The 15,988-nt window shown below is 44.5% G+C and overlaps 1 protein-coding gene across 1 annotated transcript; it reads right to left on the bottom strand.

Moving 5' to 3' along the window:
* Positions 1 to 6,967: 6,967 nt before the first annotated feature.
* LOC120849367 lies at positions 6,968 to 14,199 on the bottom strand. The gene is made up of 4 exons (XM_040221573.1): positions 14,169 to 14,199; positions 13,626 to 13,714; positions 10,429 to 10,521; positions 6,968 to 7,078 (listed from the first exon to the last, which is right to left on the bottom strand). Exons 1-4 carry the CDS (start codon positions 14,197 to 14,199, stop codon positions 6,968 to 6,970), a joined length of 324 nt encoding a protein of 107 aa, XP_040077507.1.
* Positions 14,200 to 15,988: the final 1,789 nt, after the last annotated feature.

Below are 15,988 nucleotides of genomic sequence, written 5' to 3'. Positions count from 1 at the left end.
AAAACTGACAGACCGCCACTCGCCTGTTTTCTTTGCGGCGGCGGGCATTTCGCTAGGGAATGCCCGGGGAGGGACCAACAGCGAAAAGAAGTTCGGCCAACAGCCAAAACCCCACCCGTCGATAGGAGTGAGGTAACGGCAAACGTGTCGCGGGTTGACGAAGCGAAGCCAGGCCTTGCAAACCTGCCCCAGGTAGAAATTCAATGTGGTAGCATTAAAATCTCGGCGATCGTACACGCGGGGGCGGAGGCTACGGCCGTACACAATAGTTTAATTCCTAGAGACCTCATCGAAGAGGCAGGAAAGATAACTCTCGTGACTGCCTTCGGAGACGAGGTGACCGCCAAACTGGCTAACATCGCGTTTCAGCTAGTAAGAGCGGGGGGAGGGCACGGCGACGGAAAAGCTGCCCCCCGGGGCAGACTGCCTCCTGTCAGGAGAAGCGTGGGATATGCTGAATGAGGCGACGGCCCTCCCGTCCGACCAGTCGGGAGAGAGGGCCGCCGATGAGCTTTGCCCAATCCGCGGGACGCGAAAACTGGCTCCACGGAAGAAGAAGCGCTTGGGCAGGTGTTGGGACTCTCAGGAGAGGTTCTTGGGGATGTACCTGACAGTTTAAACCCAACTCTCGTCTGAGGAGAGAACGAGCTCCCAGGGGAAAATTTGAGGTCGGAGGAAAACTCGATGTTCCGGCAGGCACAGCGTTCTGACCCAGAACTCAAAGAAGCGTGGGAACAGGCCAAGAAAGGCACACACGGCATGAGTATCATGAACGGCCTGTTAATTCACGAGGACAAGATAGCCGCCATTCGCTATCGGCAACTTGTATTGCCAAAAGAGAAGAGGCCATCGGTGTTGGATTTGGCGCATGAGTGTCCATGGGGAGGCCACCTGGGTACGAAGAAAACCATATCTCGGGTAAAAATGAGCTTTTATTGGTCCGGCGTAGAGTCAGACGTGCGCGTGCATTGTAGGAGCTGCCACGGTTGCCAGGTGAGAGTGGACCGACGCTTCGCGGATAAGGTGCCGATAACGCCTCTAACGCGCCCGAGTTACCTCTTCCAGGTGGTAAACGTGGACGTGATCGGCCCGTTGGACACTCCGTCCGGCCGAGGCCACAAGTACGCCCTGTGCGTCACGGATCTCCACACTCGATGGCCCGAGGTTATTTGCCTCACGGCGCTCACGGCTCGGAAAACTTGTGACGTTTTGCTGGAGATGTTCGCGCACACTGATGTACCGGAGACCATTTACAGCGACCAAGGCGGAAATTTCAATGCACAGTTAACCAAGCTGTTTCACAAGAGGATGGGGAGCTCCCCGCGGTTCTCAACACCTGAACACCCGAGAGCAACGGCTCGGTCGAGCGGTGGAACCGCGTGTTCAAAAGCATGTTGTTCCACGTTATCGACAGGGACCGCGGGAACTGGGATAGATTTGTCCCTTTCCTCTTGTGGGCCACAGAGAGGTACCTCCCCACACGACGGGCGTGTCGCCTTTTCAGATGCTCTACGGGAGGGCCCCCGTCGGAGCGCTCTCAATCCTGCTGAAGACATGGACAGAGAAATGGATATCCCCAACACTTCGCGCGAGCAGCCGGCCCGCTATCTCAACAAGTTACGGGCGAAGCTGAAGGAAGCCGCAGAGATCGCGGGGCTCACTGCGAGCGAAAGGCAGAACGACTATGCGACTCGATACAACCGACGAGCGCGACAGAAGTGCTTCCAAAAAGGGAATCAGGTGATTCTCTTTCGCGCGGACCGACCAGGGAAGATGCACGCGAAGTGGTGCGGCCCTTTTACGGTCGTGGGAAAACAGCATGACAATTCTTACGAAGTAACGCTGGATGACGGAAAAAGGAAGACTGTACACGCAAATAACATGCGGCCGTATTACGCTCGCGTGAGCCACATGGGTGTCATATTTCAAGATGATAAGGATTTTGGAGAGGTAGAATGTGCTCCACTGGTGGACGAGGCAGCTTATCGCGGGCTGCCTGAGACTTCGACTAGACACCTTGCCCCCCGTAAGGAGCGGGAGGTGCGCGAGATTTTCGACCGCTACCCTGGCTTATTCTCCGAGACGCCGGGAAAGGCAAATATGGGTGAGCACACAATCTCCCTGCGCGAGGGGTTTGTGCCGAGGAGATCCTACCCGTATCGGGTGCCCGAGTTGCTAAAAAAAGAGGTGGGAAGACAGATTGGTGAGTTGCTCGAAACGGGGCTCATTTATTCTAGCACTAGCGAATACGCGCACCCAGTGGTATGCGTCTCATAAAGGGATGGCACAATTCGGATGTGCGTCGATTATCGGCAGCTGAATTCCGGAACCACGGACGACGCCTTCCTGATGGCTCGACAACAAGAGCTGATTTTCCGCGTCAGGGCGGCTTCGTTCGTCACGCTGATTGGCTTAAGAAGGGGCTACTGGCAAATCCCCATCGCCGAGGAGAGCCAGGAGAGGACGACCTTTGTGACCAACCTCGGGCAATTTGCGAGGAGAGTAATGCCGTTTGGTTTGAAGAATGCCACGGCAACCTTTCAGCGCGTCATGAACGGGATCTTAACGCGGCACCAGGACTACTCCTGTGCGTATCCCGATGACATCGCTGTCTTTTCGGACACATGGGAAAACCACCTGAAGCATCTGGACGTAGTGTTCAGAGTGCTGTGCGACGCGAGTTTCACCGCCAACCTTGACAAGTGCCAGGTGGCCAAAGGGGAGATCAGGTACCTATGGTCGGCTCCGGAAAGCATGGTCCGGATCCTGACAAGATCAAAGCGATAGAGGGACTCAAAAGACCATAAACAAAACGTGACCTCCGGAGCTTGCTTGGTCTGTGCGGATATACTACCGCGACTACGTACCGAACTACGCCGAGATCGCAAAGTCTCTGACAGAGCTAACTGGGAAGGGGGTGCCGAGTGTTCTGCCCTGGAACCCGGAGGCAGGGAGATCGTTCTTGAGCTTAAAGAAGGCATTGTGTGACGCGACCATGTTGGCGACCCCAGATCTTGAACAGCCATACTGGTTATTCGCTGATGCGTCCGCGCATGCGGCGGGGGCGTGCCTGGCTCAGGTGGGGATTGATGGAAAAGAGCGGCCCATATCTTTTGCGAACCAAAAATTCACTAACACGCAGATGCGTTGGACCACCATTGAGCGCGAGGCCTTACCGTCGTATGCACCCTTCAGAGGTTCGATACGTGGGTGTTCGGCGCGTCCGTCAACGTGGTGTCCAACTATAATCCCTTGGCGTACCTTACCACACGCGTCCAACGGGCGCGAAACTCGTGCGCTGGTCCCTCACTTTGCAGCGGTACAACACCACAATAACACACCGAAGGGGATCGCAGCATCTTAATGCCGATGCTCTCTCGCGTACCCTAACGAATGTTGGACGGTGTGATTTGTCGACCTCATGGCATGCGTTGTTAGCCTGGCCTTCCGAGGAGGCTCACCAGAGCCGCCTTCCCGAATGATTTGAGTGGTTCTGAGCAAAGTGCTCGCAGTCATTTATTTTAGTATTTTTTTTCGTGCGTAGTGTTTACATGAGCCAGTGTGCGCATTCATGTATTTTTCTTTCTTAGAGTAACGTGACGTTACTTAAGACAAGGGTTAATATGTGTACGTCGTATTATCACTGCTGATTCCCTTTTATTTGAGTTGCTACGAGCGAGGATAAGGTGTCGTTGTAGCTCTAATGTAATTGTGTAAAAGAAACATAGGGTCCTAATCTCAATATTAGGTGGGGGGGGGGGGGGGGGGGTGTAAGGTTGTGTGGCAAAACCCCATTTATTTTCGTTTAAGATTGTTCCATGTTATATTAAGCGGCGGAATGCGAAAGAACGAAATCGGCTCGAACCAACAGGCTTTCTTTGATGATGCGCCTTTTGTCTGGTGTCATTCACTCGCTAACTAGGACGCAGGGGCCATCTGGAACCTGGGGACCGTCCGTCTGAATTATGACCGGGGCGCGGGGCTAGCCTCGCCTCACCGGAGCGACCCCTCCACGGATCCCTGGACCCCACTGCAAAGAAACGGGACCTTGTTAACTTATACTTGGAAAACTCATTTCCCACTAGCTCTGGCTCTGTTGTCGCTTGCTTCGCTTTTAGAAGTTTGCTTTGATTTTGTTGTCGCTTGCTTCGCTTTTGGAAGCTCGCTTTGGTTCGTTTCGCTGGCTTCGATTCGAGAGGTTTGCTTTGGTCGTTTCCCGCGGAATGAGGTAGTATGGAACTGGGAGCGAAGAGAGACGGACTTCTCAGGAACACCCTCCTAACCCACACTCCGGCAACAAGTGCGCCGATATCTGGCACCGTAATATTTCTGAAACCTTGCTTGATTGATAGTTCATTAACACTTCATTTTATGAAGTGTTAGTGTTGAGAATACTTTCCACGTACAAAGTTTTGTAATCGGGAGTAATGTTCAATGCATTCGTATCCATAAGGTTATTTTTTGAATGACCAATTTTGAGCAATTTCGATAAACTCGCAAAAACTAAGCCTTCGCGAAAATTAGGTCATTTACAGTAGTACAATTAATCTTGAAACCAATATCGAATACCGTATTATACTAAACATCTAAAATACAATTTTATTATTAGCATACACAGCCCTGAAATTGGCCATTCTCAGATGTTTTCGTTGTGGCCTTTATCAATCCATGTGCTTAAAATGTAGAAGCTGCAATCTTTAATCTTTTTTTTTTTCTTTATGGTGCCTAAAATTTGAGGTAATAAATGTTGTTCCCTGCAATGAACACTATTACCTGTAGCATATCCCTGGCCATGCAAAGAAGGCACACCACCAATGTCTGACATATCAGGCTTTCAGAAACGATATTGTCCGATTTTCCTCACCCTTTTGTCAGGATGAAGTTGTTGCTATCTTGCCTTCCTCACATAGTGGTCCTTTGAGCGAATTATGTGGTGTTATATCATAAAGTGGCATAACGTAATTTTCTCTTCTCTTTTTACGTAGGATGTAATGGCATACCATCATCACAAAGGAGAGTGTACAGTGAGGCAGGTTCGGAAACTTGAATAAAGTGATAAGTAGGATTTAAATTTTTGTCTTATCAATTACGCGAAGAACACTGATCATAATGTTTGTATGCTACACATACATACTTTCAGTTGAAAAATGCAATGCACCTCTTCTTTATGGCTTTTCTCACACAGTTTCAGAAGACGCCGGTACGTCCTTCCCACGAGGAGTAGAGCTGCCAAAGATTTCCTCGTTAATTTCCTGACTCATTCTTAAGAGTGCATCTCGCGATGAGGGCGCCTCTGCATTATCATCATCAATTGAGTTGTCAACGGCGTTTGTTAACATTTCACGAGAATGGAGCTATATGGCATGAAATTTCACATGTTGGAATACAGCCGTTCAAACAGACACCTTTGAAAAGTCAGCTTTTTAAATGCAGGCGCCGATTTTTCTGGCCAATTCGAGACCGTTCTTTCCATTCAGAACGCCCGACATACACGGCATCCCAGATAACTTGCACCATACTTAAAAAAACACCGGAGGGCTCTGCAGGAGTGAAATCAACTGTCGTTAGCAAGCGTCTTGAGAAAGTGCACAGATTTTTTTAATGCGCCTGGTTGTGTAAATAACTAAGATTATTGAGCTAACCTTTCAAATATTCTTTTAAGGGCCAAGATGTCAATTGTAAAGTTGCAGGGCGCATTGAGAAACACCCAATTAAAGTGTTTGAAACATAATACGTTTTCGTTCTTTTTTCCGGCCTTCAAAGAACGCACATTCGCGGCGCGCTCGCACGCCGTGATTGGGGAAGCGAGTTGTTACGCGGTATTTTTTTTTTTTTTTTGTATTTCGCGGGCGTTTTTTTTTTTTTTTTTTTTGAAGGCTAGGAAAAAGGAGCATGCAAGTGCACCTTGTTGAAAATGGTTTAATTGGGTGTTTCTTAATGCGCTCTACAACTTTCCATTTCACACCTCGGCTTTTAAACGAAGATTTCAAAAGTTAGCTTGCTTCTCTTAAATAAATAGGCGCACTAAAACAATTTCGTGCACTTTCCCAAGAGACTTTCTAACAGCGCACAGTTGGTTTCACTCCCGCAGAACGCTCCGTTTTTTGTTTTTTTTTTTTTTTTTTTTTTTAAAGTTTGGTGCAAGTTATCTGGGACACTCCGCATATATGTACTGGTAGTGTACATTTAGTACACTAAAAGCATACATGTAGTGTACTAAACGTGCACTCATAGTATGGTAAAAGTTCACTCGAGGTGCACTTATGGTATACTACATATGTACTTGGGGTGTACTAAAGGTATACTATTTTGTTTCATAAAAGTGTGAAACTAGTACGTTTTCAGTACATACCCTAAGTTCACTATTAGTATACTTTCAGTATACTGATTTTTAACGACTTTTCGCTAAGGGCAGCCACCGAAGCGGCTGCTTTTGTACGAATTTTGAGTGACGGGTTAATCTGCTATGATCTTCTAGGGGGACAATAGCGACTTCTACGACACACAAAAGGGATTCTCGGGAAGAGGGGAGTTCCTCCTTCCACCCTTCTCTCGTCGTGGCCGGAGACGAGACAACCTCAGTCACTAGCTGTCAAGGTTCCTAGACGAGCATTACAAACGAGGCGTTAGCGACATCCACCAGGTGCTCTTTGCTAATCGTTTAATTCATTTTAAAATTCCTTTTCGAGACTCTTTTAACAAGACATTGGTATGTTCCATGTGATACTGCTCTTTTGAACACATATAGACCAAAAAATGAGCGCCGAAATTTCGTTGTAGTATCCCTTTAATAAAAAAGGGGGAAAACCCAGATACAACACGATGCACTTGTACCTGCTTACACCTCAGCAGTCACTGAACCTCACAACAGGAAGTATTAAAGAAGAAAGATACTTTCCTTATAAATAATACTTAACATGAAGAATACATTACATTTATTTATTTATCGCAGTCATCACAACTAAAGTTACTTCCCGCCAGAGGTACGGCACCATTTATTTATAATGTTGGTTTTCTTCTTTTCTGCGTCCATAGTCCATTGAAGGACTTTGTGTTTCACCCCTTGATTTTCGCAGTCCTGTAGAGAAAGAAAATGAAATTCTGGCTTTATAACCATCAAAACACAAGTCGTTGGAACTACACGGGGACAAAGACGATTGATCAGTGGCGTCACCTGCGTGTATACTACGGCAGCCTAAGTGGCAGAAGCCTTGTGGAGGGTAAGAAATGTTCCAACAAATACCGTGGAAGCCAATACTCGCAACTCCCGCGGAAAACGGGCGAAAAGTGATTGCAGCGCCCCTGGCGAGCTCGGAGTCTCCGCTGGCAGACAAATTCTCCGAAATGCATTGGTTTTGCCTATCTCCGTGCGAGGTGACCAACGAAAAAAAATTGTCACGGACATTCGCGGCTTTGAAAGGTAAAAAATGGGTGCCAGCTCATGAGTGAAAGACATTCTCTTCGCGTGGGAAAGACGTTACAGCTTTCTGGGTGCAATTTCGGAGTTCTCCCGAAGAAAACGTTCTGTCACAACTTATGTAAGCCAAGCAAAACACGAATGTAAGCCTTCGCGCTGTTTCGTGAAAAAGGGAAATGTACAAACATTTCAGAACATAGCTTCGTTTCAACTTTATTGTTCTTATCAGTCAATTCGTTTTGTCGTTGCAATTCCCATTTCTCATGGGTGTCTTGCTTATAACCGTTTCGTCGAACAGGCGAGCTGGCTAATCCCGTTAAGATCGTCTCCGGATGAAGAAGCAGAAGTCAATTTCGAACCACGTACGTTACGGCGATGTCAGTATGCTCCGAAAGAAGGCGTTGTGCATATGCAAATCTGACGCGATTATAGATTAACAAAAGCGGAGTTACGAAAAAAGCAGACTTCTCGCGCTTGCAAAGAAAGAAGGAAAGAGCGTCGTAGCCCGCGAAAAAAGATGATTTCAGTCACGTTATTTACAGTGCACAAATTCCGATTTTTAGCCGGCACGTCTGCTACGGGTCATCGTTTGTTAATCAACCGGCCGCATTCAAGAACAAGTTTGTGCGATGTGGTGGAAAATCTTTCTTCTGCTTCCTACGTCAACCTGCGGACACCTACGTCAACAAGTACTTGAATGCACTTCTAAACCGCTTCGTCAAGCGAGCGAACGAACAACCCGCCAAAGTCACTGGAAAAAGAAATTCGAAAGCAAAAAAAAGGTTACTCACTGCTAGCACATATAGAAGATTGCTGCCTGCGACTAAAACATTTCTGCGACTCTTTTTTACCGGGCAGTGTGAGCTGCACTACGTTATTTATTTCCCCTGTTTTGTTTTAGTTCGTACCTACGCCGCTAAAGCAAATGAAGAAATGTACAACAAGCAGCTGAAAAAAAAAAAGGGTCGCTTTCTTCTTTTTTCATTAGTTTCGTCTGTTGCTTCCGCTTTGTTTGTCGTGAACTCAACACCGGTGGCGACCACCAGCTATAGACGCTTTGCACACGCGCCAAAATATAGCCGCCATTGGTGACCTTCTCTTGTCTTACCGAGATGCCGAGCAACTGAAACGGTAGTTGACGATCCTCTACAAAGGCCGATGCTTTAGAAAAGGACACAGTTGAATCTAATGTGGCAATAACCTGGCCTTCTATGGTAATGATGAAGTGAAATAAACGGAATAAGAGGAAACAAAAACTGAAGGTCAGTTATGGCGGCGTCCATGCACAGCTGCTGCAAAGCGTCTATTCATTCGCTGCTTTCCATTTCTCTTCCTTTTTTTCTATAAGCGCCGCAACGATCGTCGTCGTTGAAATAGTTGTTTGCTAGCTTCTTTGTTTTATTCGCCGTTGTTTGCTTCTCTTTCCCGTTTCTTCTTATTTTCGTCGGGAACGGCGATACCATTTTTTCTGCAAAGTTCGGTAAGTGTTTGCAGGTTCATTTTTATCTTTACTTTTTGTTTTGTTTTCATGCTCCAGCAGCTCGTGCGCTTGCTCTGGTAATATTAACATGTCGTTTTTGCATGTTTTAACGATTACGACGTAGTTCGAGTAGCTAAACGCCTTTTTTCCGCTTCCCAGACGCGTTTCAAACGCGTGTGATCCCCTGAGAGGCGTTTGAGACCGCTAAATAAACTGCTCTATCTTTGTTTATGCGCGCGTTGTTATTCGATTGTCGTTGCAGTTGCGATCAGTGGATTCCGCTTTGCAAGCGAACTGACCGTAATAAATTGTTTCTGCTGTTAGGGTGACGATACGTGGCTTGTAAAGCTCGAGGACGTCGCGGAGCCTATACTTTTCCATTGCGACGACTGCTTCCGTAGACTCCGAGTCCGCTAGAGGCGTCACTGTCACGTTCGCCGCCGCTCGTATGTGTTTAAAAGGAGTTTCCAGTATTGGCGAAGCTATATCGTATTTGGTTCCAACCTAATATCGTTCCTTTGGAGCTGAGTGCGCTGACATAGGTCAAGAATCTCAGAAATAATTAAACATACGAAAAACATTGACAACACACCTATCGAAACATGCCATTTCCGTGTTTTGTACTTCTAAACTTTTCTCCCATACTCTGCCACGTTTTAAATACTACTATTACTAGCGGCTACTTTTGCTAACCTTGCAACCCCTGACATACTGTTGTCTTTAATCCTGCTTTAATTTTTAATAAAACTTCTATCACATTATAATGTAATATATTTTGTGATGCTAATGATTCTTGCTGTAAAACAACAGGCAGGACAGGTGCTAATTTTAAGAATAAATTATTCTCATCAATAAGTTGAAAAGCGGACGGTACTGAATATGACCACTGCCACCAAGTCTACGCCCACCAGTAATTGAGGAGATAGTCATTTGCCTAAACGCAAAACTGAGAGGCTCTAGGAATTCTGGTTGGATAGCTGGGTTTCGACGCTAATAAGAGGTTTCTTCCTACCAGCTGATGCCTCCTTAGTAGTCGACGACGTGATAACGCGGAGTTGGGTGTTACTTAAAAGCGCTTTCAATTTCGTGAAAGAATAGTCAACAACGTTAAATAGTATAGTAGTTACACGTTACCTTTTTTTTGTTGTTGTTTTATGTACCGTCCGCAAAGTGGATAAAAGAGAATATTTGATCATCTTAATATACATAACCAAGATAACTGAGTGCATCTTGCACGGACCTGATGAAAGGACGCAAGGTCTTGCAGATTTAAAAATGGTTCGATTATTAACTTTGCACTGAACCAATAGAGAGCCGATCAGCAATTACCATATGTGTTATGGTTAAACTAAAAAAAACAACGTTATATATTTGACAAAAATATTTTACCTGCGATGCTGCATTTCGTGAAATAAAAATGAAGGATAAATGTAATTCGTAAGTATATCAAAGAGGCGAGCTTTCGTGTCACGTTTTCCTGCGAAGAAAAAAAAACATGCGGAGGCATCAAAAACATTGCCTTGTGACTTACCACGTCACCACTGTAGCAAACCCCAGTTGGCATCGGCAGCAAACCGTCTTCATCGCATCTTAACATGCACAACTTGTCGAAACCTTCAAAGGACTGAAATTCATTAAAACATAATGTCACAAATAAGAAAGTAAAAGTTATCATATGTCATTAACTGACGCTGCTTGCGTCGATGTCGGTACAGCAGGATTGAGTGCTTGAGCAAGATTGACTGCAGCGATGCCCTCTCTTAATTGCAACATCAGCTTTCTGAGCTGTTGTTGCGGATACGTTGTGGGATCTATTAGCCTCTGGAAAAGTTTCCTGATCGCCGCGGGATCAGAAATGGCGAGTAAAATAGCCGCATGGGGGATTTTTAAGCGACGTGACCAGCTCCGTTGGGAAAAAGAATTAGCCTTTAACTCTTCCTTAGCACGATATTCTCCAGAAGTAAACCTTTATTCATACTCTAAGACACTTTGATGCGGTTCATTTCACTTACATTTCAAGCCCCTTCACACTTTTTCTGCAAGCGAAATAAAAAATTAATAATCGAAACGAGACAGGAACAAAATTATATTTAGCCATTTGCCTGAAACGCTACGTGCCATTACTTTCTCGTTCCCCTTATTATATCACCACAAAATCTTGTGTGCAGCTATTTTACCGCCAAAAATACCGGCAGATATTAGTGACCGTGCATTGAAGCGGGTCGGTGAATGGTGCACAAAGCATTCGTAGTTTGCAATCGAACACTGAAACATGCTACGCCCTTAAGGATGTAAATCAGCTTGTTTACGGGCTATCAACCTAATGGTGTTATAGAAGCACCCTTAGGACGCCAGTGAATACAAAAAATAGGACGCTCAAAATTACAAGCAATAAGCATCACATTAAATTCTGACATGCACGGAAACAGCAAGTAAAAACGCAATAAATTACGCACGAGAGATTTACCATGGCCCCGTGACTGCAGCACCACATTAGACACTGATTCGCAGTTAACCCTCTCCGGAATTACGAAGGCTACAATTGGGTCCTATGTTCACGTCAATATTGTGAGTAATGCATACTATGTCTAAGCTTCAGGAACGTATCTCTAGTAAAAAGCATGGGTATGGGCAATAATTATTCGAAATCGTCGCTAAAACAAGTGTCAGTGCAGCGAACTCACGAAAAAAGAAATCTTTTCTGCACTCACTCACTCCACCAAAACACCCTTTACATCTTTACTACCTTAAAAGATGAAGGGTGTTCACTCTAATAGAACTCTTTTTTACGATTAGAAAGTGTGTATTAGGTCATAATAAGGGTGATGAAAGAGTGCAGCTATGCGTGTAAGTCTTTAAAGAAAACGTGTTTAGACTCTTAGGGGTATAACATGTCTTCTAGCCCTTTCCCCTTTCAAATAGTGGCCGCTCGCTGATTTTGGAAGCGGAGCTGGTCTTTGTGGTGGAGTGGTCGGGTGACGACTCTTTAACGGTATTCAATGCAGCAGACGGAGCTGGTCTCCAGTATTTCCACTGCGCGGCCACATTCACCGCAGCTACGGCGCTGTTCCAACTGTTGTCTACCACACTCGCCCTCCGATGCCTCGCCAGTCACTGTACCAAAGTCGTCGGAGTGGTCAAGTGCAGCTCATATTTACTCCCTTTGCTTATGAACCGATCGACGTATCCCTCTCACGGAATAATAGGCACAACCCCAAGTAAGGTACATGCATAAATTATGCATATTTTTATTGCACAATTAACGATTAAAAAAATAACTCAGGCCCGCGAAAGCACATGTGTGTTTGTGGGCGGGACACTGCTGCAATGGATAGGAACAGTGTTACTATTCTTACATAAAACAACCCACCAGCATGCTTCCGGCAAAAAAAGAACAAACAAATTTAAAACTCTCAAAAGCTACAAACGAAATTCCAGCAGTGTTACAAAAACCGACAAGTTGCGGACTCTCTAAATTTAAGCTTGAAAACCACACGATACAAACACTTACACAGGGCTACGTACCAACTTATTTCCGCTTTAAAAAGATACAGAGCTTACTAATTTGGCTATGTATCAAGGTTATTGCACCACTCTCTCATATCTCTCTTAACGATACTGTGATGATTGCGCTATCGGCGCCATGCTTTGGTAGCGCGATATTAAAATCGTCTGGCATCTCGTTTGCACATACCACACGCTTGGAACAATGCTGGTATTTCTTTTCCTGCGCCTGATTTACTCGAGCTAATTCATAACAAATACTAAGTTACTTTTCACACATGTTGATTGATATTGCGGCCATTTGGCGGAAGCGTCGACGCCTCGGAACCGCATCGCATCGCTTCACCGACTTTTGCACCGCTCGTAACTAGGCTTACAACAGCACAGCATCTGTTTCGTATTCTCATAACTTTCTATCGTCAAGTACTGCTGGCGCACTCGTTTTCGTGGCTTGCGACACAACGCTAACGCAAATATAGAAACTGAAATGTTCCGGAAGGTTACGGAACAAACATTTCCGGTCAAGCGGAGCAGATAACTTGTCCGGAACGCTCGACGCGCTCTGCCACTTACACGCGGAACACAAAAAAGATCGCACGCATTTCACTCGGCGAGCGCGCGCCGAGCACTTGCGATTTGCCAGGAAAAGGGGCTATTAGTGTGCGAGTTGATCTAGCGACGTTGGTTGCTTTTAGGCCCATCATCAAGCTTTCTAAGATTACGCCTCGTGTTACGTAACCTTGAAACGAATGGTATTAATTTAGTGAAAGAACAAGCATGACCCCAACAGGAAGAAAAAAAAAAAAAAGAAGACGATTGAGCACACCGAACTTCAAACTTTTGTCCGTGGAAAGTTTGTAAAACATTTTTTTATTAAAGAAAACGTTCACCTCCAATATAAAAACCTTTAGAAGTCTATGAGTTTTGACCTCTTCAATACCTACTGCGTTCGAGCTTGTCAAACATACTCGCTCCACCTGACACCAGTAAAAAAAACACCATAAAAAAGAGCGCCGTGTATTTTCACTTAAGTGTTTACGCGATGCGTCACTAAGTTGGTAATATTGTGAGTGTTTTCCAACAAATTACAGGTTTTCAAAACTAAAATACATTAAAAAAAACGGTCTTAAACCATTAGTCTTCGCACGGTAAAAACTAGACAGTCACTTAGGTTATTTAAAAATGTATAATTTGTATTTCATTGCTATGCCTTCAAATACTTACTTCATATCCTGCGAGTGTGCAGTGTATCATTCCGGCGTCAATGATAAGCTGCAAGCAATCCCGAGTTTCCGTACCAGACAAAAGCGCCCCTAAAAAAAAAATTGGTATCAATGTACCAGTTTTTCGGGTCATCTCAGCAGCTCATTTTAGGCATATGATGCACACAATAATTTATTTAGCTCCGCTTGCTTATTTTATTTTACTTTTGGTTTCAGCTTTTCCCAGTTCCCCATTCCAGCTACTAGAAGCCCATTCCACTCTCGCGTTTATGTTTCATTTAATGCATTTAAATTATGATTGTTTCTTTTTTTAACAAAAGCGTTGGTTTGATCCGTCTTCTCGATTTGATCAAATTCTTACTGATATTATTTTATGTTAAGAATGTTCTTGCTTATGTGTGCACTTCGTACTTGTTATATTAAAAGCGGATTCTTTTTTTATTTTCTAACCTTCAGAGTATTTAGATTAAAAGATAAATAAATCAAAATTAATACCAGAGTGCCTCGATTTACTTCAACGCACGTTCCAATTAATGTAACGTACATTCTTCTTTCATTTTCCTTTGCGTCAACATTTTGATACGAAGAAAATACAAGCACCCTTCTCATAAATTCGGTTTAACACAAGATAATACATATATGAGGACTTCAAAAAAAACACTTTCAATGCATATTCGCAAATTGGGCCATCTGCATAAAATATTTTTTTGATATTGGGAAACATCTTCAAACCTGTTATTTCTGACACTACACTCACGCGTATTTTTCCGAATAATATAAATTGCTCAACTCCCGGCCCAGCTTCCAAACGCCAATGCCCCTGGTGTCGCGACAGCTTCTTTGCAAATTGAAGACAGTGCAATTTTTTGAACGAATACAATATGCGAAAGATGAACAGTTTAACAGTGTAGCGTGCGTGAGACTCTTAAATGGGAGGTGATGCACTGCTTTTCTTTATGTCATATGCATATTACACACTACATGTTATTAAGTCATCAGACACCTGGCGTTCTAAAGCAACAGGCGAAGTCCAAAGGGGAGTGGTGGAACTGGAAATCAATAACATTTAAAAATATAAAATAAATAAAACTGACAAAACATTGTATCGAAGTCATATAGAAATATCACATATATTATATTTGTATTTCTTTATTTCGACTTACCGCTTTGAAGGGCCGGTAGACTAAGCATCAAGGCGAAAAGTGCGAGCTGCCTTTTCCTTAACGGAAACATCATCCTAAAAGAGTAACAACGACACAAATATAGCCTCCAAATTCGACAACGCAACATTTCGCCAAATATAGAGGAAGAAGTTTAAGTTCACTTAAGTGATGCGTTGTACCGCGCATCACGTCGGTGGCTGTCACGAATGACAAATGATGAAGGTGCGAATAACTGAAGAAACTGAACGTTTAATGGGGCGAACTTGTGCCCAAAGCAAGAAAGAAGTAGGTTAGCGTCGCAAGCCTTGATGTCAGCGAAACAGCCAGATAGAACGCTGGGGCGAAAACTGACTCCGGCTCGCCTCAAGGATCCCCTTATGCACACGCGTGTGCATCTGGAACAATCGGCGTAGAAGGTTCGGCGCGTAGAACATTCTAATCTTGAATAAGCAACAGGGTTCCCGAATTTATGAGAACGCGACATTACAGAAACAACATCAAGGCGTATCCGCTGCATGGCATCGCATCTTGGCTTTTCGCGTGGGAGGCAAGCGCGATAACCGTCAGGCCACGGGGCCGCTGCCTATTTGGCCACCTGCGCCCGCGGCATTATGCATATTTTGCGGAAATTATTGAGTATGCGACCGCTTAGTCCTACATAAATGTCCGCGTCAAAAAACTACGACAAGTAAATTGTTAATGCAAAAGAATATATGCACTATTGCAAAATAAATAAACCTCGAGAGAGACCGAAAGTCACCTGATACGAAATTGATATTGTGATACGGTAAGCGCGGTTTAAAACAAGAAATAAAGCACCAAGCACACGAAGAAATATTTTAATCTTTTACGCAGAAGATGCTTGAGAAAGTCAGCCGCAATAATTAATTGGCGATTTTTTTAAGCCAGAAAGAAGCCATGGAAATATCAAAATAGGTCTAGTAAAGTAAACAGCGAAGAAATCTTGCCTAAAAAATGGATATCCTAGTGCTTTGACGTAATAATTTACTCTCGAAAATGTTCTTTCTTCAGGCGGTGCATTGTAACTTAGGCTCAACATGACAAAAACCCCTAGACAATAGGCAAAAAAAGAAACAAACACTGAAAGGTATCAAGTTTGTGTCGTATTATTACGTGCACTATCGTTTTTTTCTTGCATTATTGATGTACACCAGCTCGTTTGCGAAATTACATTCAGTTC

The sequence above is a fragment of the Ixodes scapularis genome, unplaced genomic scaffold, assembly GCF_016920785.2.
Source record: "Ixodes scapularis isolate PalLabHiFi unplaced genomic scaffold, ASM1692078v2 ptg002746l_1__unscaffolded, whole genome shotgun sequence".
Taxonomy (NCBI): Eukaryota; Metazoa; Arthropoda; class Arachnida; order Ixodida; family Ixodidae; genus Ixodes; species Ixodes scapularis.
Note: the sequence above shows the minus strand (reverse complement) of the source record. Positions and strands in the feature narration are given on the sequence as shown.